At 38.8% G+C, this 6,747-nt stretch overlaps 1 protein-coding gene across 1 annotated transcript in view; it reads right to left on the reverse strand.

Annotated features, from left to right (window-relative positions):
* GMNC (geminin coiled-coil domain containing) overlaps positions 1-6,246 on the reverse strand; it is a 10,164-nt gene extending 3,918 nt beyond the window's left edge. Inside the window, exons 1-4 of the mRNA XM_017873383.1 lie at positions 6,181-6,246; positions 4,324-4,498; positions 2,574-2,662; positions 1,268-1,384 (exon numbers count right to left, since the gene is read on the reverse strand). Coding sequence (XP_017728872.1) covers positions 1,268-1,384; positions 2,574-2,662; positions 4,324-4,498; positions 6,181-6,183 — 384 coding nt within the window. The 5' untranslated portion in view covers positions 6,184-6,246. The remainder of the gene's footprint in view (positions 1-1,267; positions 1,385-2,573; positions 2,663-4,323; positions 4,499-6,180) is intronic.
* Between the last annotated feature and the right edge of the window lie 501 nt (positions 6,247-6,747).

Below are 6,747 nucleotides of genomic sequence, written 5' to 3' on the forward strand. Positions count from 1 at the left end.
TATTTATATTTATTTATAAACAATATTATTTATAAATAATACATTTATCATTTATAAATAAACTATCATTTACTATAATTTATAAATCACTGATTATATGTATTATCTCATTGGATATAGATGTTATTAAAATCTTCATTAATGAGGAAACTAAGGCACAGACATATTAATGGCTTGCTGAGAATGATTTAGCTCAGACATAAAGCTAAGCCACCCGAATCTAGACAGATCCTCTGATTAAACACTATACAACACTGCTTATTCTTATTTCATAAACTTTCAAAGCACTTCTGAGATATTATATTATTCTAAATCTTGGAAAATTATTAAGAGCGACAGATCAAACTGCCTAGTTGTTATCATTTAATAATATAATAAGTGTCCTTTTATGGAATGGTAGCTGGAGTTAGGAGCCCAGGCAAATAACCAAGATGTAGTCTCTTTTTAACAAAGGCAACTGAATTGTAAATAAATCAAATCTGGTGTCTTCTATTCCCTGAACTGCTCCATTTAGTAACAGTAGCAAGAAGCATCATCAATTTAGACCAAATAATATCAAATAATGTAGCTTGTCTAGAAGTACAGAAAAGATTGATGATGAAAGCATTAATGATAACATAATGGCAAATAGATAATAAAAAATTGAAAGGCAAAGAATTGAGCATGAACAAAAAAAGACTACAGGCAAGTTATTTATCCTTGAGTTAGAAATAGCTCATTTTAAAAGTGGAGAAAAAAATGTGAATTAAACGATAAGGTAATTGTATATGCCTAATGTAATTTGTAAATGCCAAATCAAGAGATCTGGACTCCGGCAATATTGACAGCATTTTAGACCTAGCAGAATTTTTAAAGGACATTTTAGACCATCCATTACAGATAAAGTTAAGTGAGGATCTAAGTAAGAATGATTTGCCTAAAGTCAAACAGATTATTAAAAGAACTGAGTGTCTTTTAGATCTGTTTCCCATACAGTATTCCATCCATCTCATTCTGCCTTTTGATTAACCCTGATTGTCTTAGCAACCCCACCCCGACTAGCATTTGATTTTAAGCAACTTCTTTTGTAATATATGACTGACACCTGCAATCTATGTACTTCAGAGAAATAATAGATAAAATTCTTGTGAAAGAGCCATATTTCCTTAAGAAAACCATCCATCTCATAAATGCATATCAAGATACCCTGTTTAATCAAGGAGTTTGCCATAAATCATTTCCTTTCTCAAATCACTGCTTTGTTCTTATAAAGTAGATACACACATACCTTGGCCTTTTCTTCAATACATTTAACCAAAGCAGAATTCAGGTATTGTCTGAGGTGATTATTCTCTTCATGTAACCTAGCGAGTTCTTCTTCCTTCTGCACCAGGGTATCTTGCAGCTACAAAAAGCAGACAGTGGTGAAGCCTGCTCCACTGTATTGACTCTGTAACCTTATAATAATGCCACTGCTCCTTGACTTGACTACTGTTTATTGTGTGAGCACGAGCACGAGGAGCCCTCATCCTGAGAGGCCTAAATTAAATTTACGTTCCCCTAACACCCAGTTGTTCAGCTTTGTGCTCTGAATTCTCATTCATTGCATAGCATTTGGAGAGATTATAATAGACTTTTAAACTTGTAACCACAAGGGAATCAGGTAGATATGAAAAAATGAGCTGCATGCAACTGTTTAAATGCAGAAAATGATGTTTAGGAAGATGTGGCTGGACTCCTTTCTTGCACTTTTAAATAAATAAATATAGAGGTGGGTCGGCTTTTTTCAGCCTCAAATTGCCCTGTCTGTATGTCCACTAGATTAAATTAAATATAGAAAATGATGCCTTGCATATTTAAATATATAAATAAATAAATAACAGAGGTGGGTCGGCTTTTTTCAGCCTCAGATTGATCTGTCTGTATGTCCACTAGGTTAAATTACCCTTCAGGGGCAAAACTAACAGAACATGAGAAAAACAATCTTAGGAAAATATTTTATAATCATTCTCTTCTCCAAGTATTAGCAAGATTTTGCTGGACTCCTCCCTTGCATTTTAAAATAAATAAATAATAAACAAAAACAGAGGTGGGTCAGCTTCTTTCAGCCTCAGATTGATCTGTCTGTATGTCCACTAGGTTAAATTACCCTTCAGGGGCAAAACTAACAGAACATGAAAAAAAGCAATCTTAGGAAAATATTTTATAATCATGATCTCTTCTCCAAGTATTAGCGATGTTATGGTTTAAAAATACTGTCACACTCACTATATCATTCGATCTTTTCAGATTCCCTCTGAGATAGGCAGCACAAGGACTACAATTCCATAAATGAGGAAAAGGAGAAGGATTCAGGGTCATATGGCTAAAACGTGTAAAGTGGGAGCTTGACTGCAGGTCTTTCTAGAGTGTCTCGGTGGTTTTTCTTTTCTCTGACATCTATCATCTAACTTTGATCTCTCTGTGGACACACAGTCACTTTGGTTCTAAACTGAGTCAGCATGAATTTCACAAGGGAAAAGAAGCAAGATATTAATGGTGGGGAACGGATCACGCGGAACACGACCAGTCTCAATGCTCTGACTTACACATACCTGCTTGTTTCTGTAGAGCTGAGAGGAAAGCTGAGCGTCTTCCCATGAGCACAAGTCCGGAAGAGAAAAATTTGAGTCACTGAAGGATTCTGTGAAAATACAAATGGATAACTGAGAAAATAGTCTTGTAGTTTCTGTGTAATAAAGAAACTTATCAAATCAAATCAGAAAGTTTAGTAGGTTCAATTATTTTTCTTAAACAGCTATTGCTGCCATACAGGAAAACAAGACATTTAAAGTTTTTTTGAAAAGGCAAGCAAGATGAGAGAAACAAATGTTTATACACTAGATCACATAGCAGTTAAAGGGTAAATTGTTATAAGCAGGAAGGGGTCACATTCTTGCCTAATGTATGTATTCCTGCTGGATAAGTTAATAAAGACTGTCCAGTCTTTGTCATTAATTTATGCACATACTTACTGATCTCCCCCCAAACTCGGCATAACATTGCAATTCCATTATGTTTTCTAGTTTTATCTTGTTTTCTAAGCTTTAGCACTTGATAATATATTGTTTGGCTCTATAGTTAAATTCTAATCTGTAATGCTACTAGTTTCTCTGCCTGCCTGTTTTAATCTAATGGACTGTATTTATTTGGAATTGTATGTGGTAGCACTTTCTACTTTAAAACTATTTGGACCTTGCTTCTTTGAAGATCTTAATGAAAATCTCAAAACTGTGCCCAGACCTTATCTGTTTCAACTGTTTTAATCTGTATATTCTATAAATGTTTTTTTTCAAAGTGGCTTTTCCCCCCGTATTTGACAGTTAGTTCTATCTATCAATAAAAAGCTATGGTTGGGCATACTAACCGGGTTTACTTTTACTTTCTTTTCTTCATCTAGTACAGTTTTGACTCTTGCCCTTCTCTGGTTATACTGTTGATACTGAAATATTTTTAATTAAAGTGAAATGATGAGTAGGAGATAGGAATAAAATGGCATAAGTAGGTTGGGTTCACACTCTTGGGCATTTTGTTTTTACCATTGCTTGTAGTGGAAAGTTAATACTCAACAACGTCCTCTGTGACATTTAAATGTGCTTTTAATTTTTTGAGTTCCTTTGTTTGTGTCTTTTTAAAAAATAAAACGAATCATGTGGCAGAAACAATGGTATGGATATTTAATTCTAGGGTGTCTGACAATTATTTAAGAAACTGGAGTGTTTAACACAGACATTTCTTTAATACTTATAAATATTGCTCGTATGCCACGGATCAAAATTAATATGTCATTTTACGTCAATGCTATACTTCTCTCCAAAGTTGAAGCTTTTTTTGTGTGTAAAAGGGAATCCTTTTTCCACTTCTAACACACTATCCATGGAACTTCCTCTATGAAATAAAAATTAAGCTAGTATTCCTTGCTTTTCTCTCAAACTCAGGGAAACTTTCCTGAATTCCAAAAGAAGTGTTCCGACTGGTATCCTCATTCCAAAGACATTCTGCCAGTGTGTTGTTTATAAAACTTTGATCCAGACTCACACTCCCACAGTGAGATAGGACTCTGCAAGAACTATAAAGTGTAGGGAGAAATACATGCTATCCAGTGGGCAAGGTAAAGAATCCCATTTTCACTATTTGGCAAGTGTAAAACAGCAGGCTTTATGACTGTAAAAATCAGGAGTCCTTGGGTTTACTTAAATTTTCCATATCGTCCCTTATTCTAGAGTCCTAGCCCATGATGCTCTGTAGCCACGGGTATGGAAAAGAGCTCCAGATCTGTCAGGGAAGCAGAGGAGCAGAACTTACCCTGTGCCTGTGGTGCTTGTTGGAGCTCTCTGTTGTCCAGGAGACCAGCGGCCCAGAAAGAGACCCAAGTCTCCGTGGAAACGTCAACACTAGATTCTGACGTTGTAGTGGAATACGGGCAATTATAGCTCTGGCCTCCTACAAAGTACTGGTCTTGGCAAGGCAGAATGGTGTTCTGTGAAATTCAGAATGGGGGGAGTGCGGGGTCCCAGGAGATGGGGTGATGGAGATTTAAAAGGGGGAAAGGGTGGGAGAAATACCGAAATTATATGCAGTGAAATATAAAGAAAAAAATCAGAAAAGGTGTTAAGTATAGATCCATATTAATTTTGGGGTGGTCAAATTACAATTACTAAAAGGGAATGAGTTTCTTGGTTTACCCAGAATTTCCCTTAAGGCCTTTGAGCAAAAGAGCAGACTAGCATTGAATGGGTGAAATTTGTACATATCCAGAAGGATTCTCTGTTGCAACGTCCAGCTCATCTAATAGTCTACCCAAGATCTAAATAAAGGGAATTCTACTTCATGGTGCAAAAACATAAGAACTATTTGGTTCTTTCTAGCAAATATCTTAATCATATTTCTAAAACTCCTGAAGGACAAAGAACGCAGAATGCTAAAGCTGAAATGGATATGACATAATATAGACTAACCTCTTCATTTTAGTTTCTCAATCATACTTGCCTCATTCCTTCCTTATTCTTCCCTCTGACCTAACATGCTGCTGGCTCATAGTCTATCTATCTATCTATCTATCTATCTATCTATCTATCTATCTATCTGTCCCAGAGATAATTAAAACATTTTGCTCCCAACACTAAGCACAGGAGCATAAAGTCACTCCAAGTAAACGTATAATCAAAGCTGAAAGAAGTTTGTTAGCAAAGACAGCAAGCTCTAGTTTTGTCCATCACTAGGGCTCAATGCTCCTCCAAAGTTATCTTGTCACTAACTGGCATGTATTGTCCACTGTGTTCTGATCCAGTGAACACTCTCCTGCTCTCCACTTCTTGAACCTCAGACACACAGTCTTTCCAAATGTCCAGGCAGGGGCAGGTATGCAGCCTTCCTGGGTTAATTTGTACAACACCAAATTTAAATTATTTGTCAATGTTTAATCAGGTAAAAACCATTCATTTTAGCAGAGCCCAGCTTTGGAAAACTCTTTTTGACACTACAGAGTTTCTCTGGGCATTAACGTAAACAGAGAGAAAACAAATAAGAAGAAGAAAGAGAAAAAAAAGTTAAGTCAATTCAATCACACTTTGTAAATGTTCTCGGTAATTTAAGTTTTGAAAAATTCTAGTTCTGAAGCAAGTCCAGCTTGGGCAGTGCAGACCAAAGAAATTCAGCCAAAAGTTTATCAAGTGCAATTTTCTTTTATTATAAAAGTATGTTTGCAGACTCCTTCCCTGAGATTTTTTTTTAAATCAGAGCTAAGCTATTATGCAATTCATACTTGAGAAGAAAACAAACCCCAAATATCCCTCGACAAGTTCATGTCCAAGTGTTTGCAAATATATGCATGATCTAGAGGAAGAGGTAGAAATGAAAAGAGAGTGCAGGGGGAGGGGGAAGTTGGGGAGAAAGTCAGGAAAGTAGTAATAACAGAGGGAGGGAGAGAGAAGAGAGGAGAGAGAGAGGAGAGAGAGCGGAGAGGGAGAGAGGGCGAGAGAGAGAGAGAGAGAAAGCAGATAGAGGATAGGAAAAGAGAGGGCAGCAGAAAGGATCTGTTTTAATTGGTGGGTAGCAGAGAAATCTTGCTCCCAAGGTGGAATAAATTCTAAATGCAAAGCTCATTAACTTCCAGAGACCCAAGTTTGCCAGCGGACTAGCTAACGCCAGTTCCTCACTTACCATCTTGCAGTGGAAGAAAGCGCTGCAGAAACTGAGCCCACTCAATTTTTCAGGAAAACCAGTGGGAGCTTTAAATGAGACTGAGGGGAGGAGCTAGGAGAGGCGAGTTCTAATCTGCGGGAGCTCCCGGTGACGCCCAGAGCTCCCGGCGAGCGCCGCTCTCTGATTTGGTGAGAGGCTGTCAAACTGGTGACGTGAGCCAGGAGTCACCCAGCAGAGGACAAAGTCACTCGCGCTCTGGGCGACCACCGCGCCGGGACCAGGGACCTGGCGATCCGGCCACCGGCCGTGGGGCAAAGGCAGGACCTCCGGCCCTCCCCCTCCGGCGGCGCTGCTTCAAACCCGGCCCCAATGTGGACTTGCCGCGGGCGGGGAGACGGGCGGCGGAGGCTGGCGGCGACCCCGGAGCCGGTACCTGCGCGAGGGCCGGGCTCCCTCCCGCTCCACGCGCAGCGCGGGACAGGGCCGAGCCGGGCCGGGTGGGAAGATGGATGTAGGGTAAGAAAATCCCAAACCGGCATCACAAGGATCAAGGGAGGCTTTAGGAAAGCCCATCTAACTAGCCCC

This window comes from Rhinopithecus bieti, unplaced genomic scaffold (genome assembly GCF_001698545.2).
Source record: "Rhinopithecus bieti isolate Rb0 unplaced genomic scaffold, ASM169854v2 scaffold_5626, whole genome shotgun sequence".
Taxonomy (NCBI): Eukaryota; Metazoa; Chordata; class Mammalia; order Primates; family Cercopithecidae; genus Rhinopithecus; species Rhinopithecus bieti.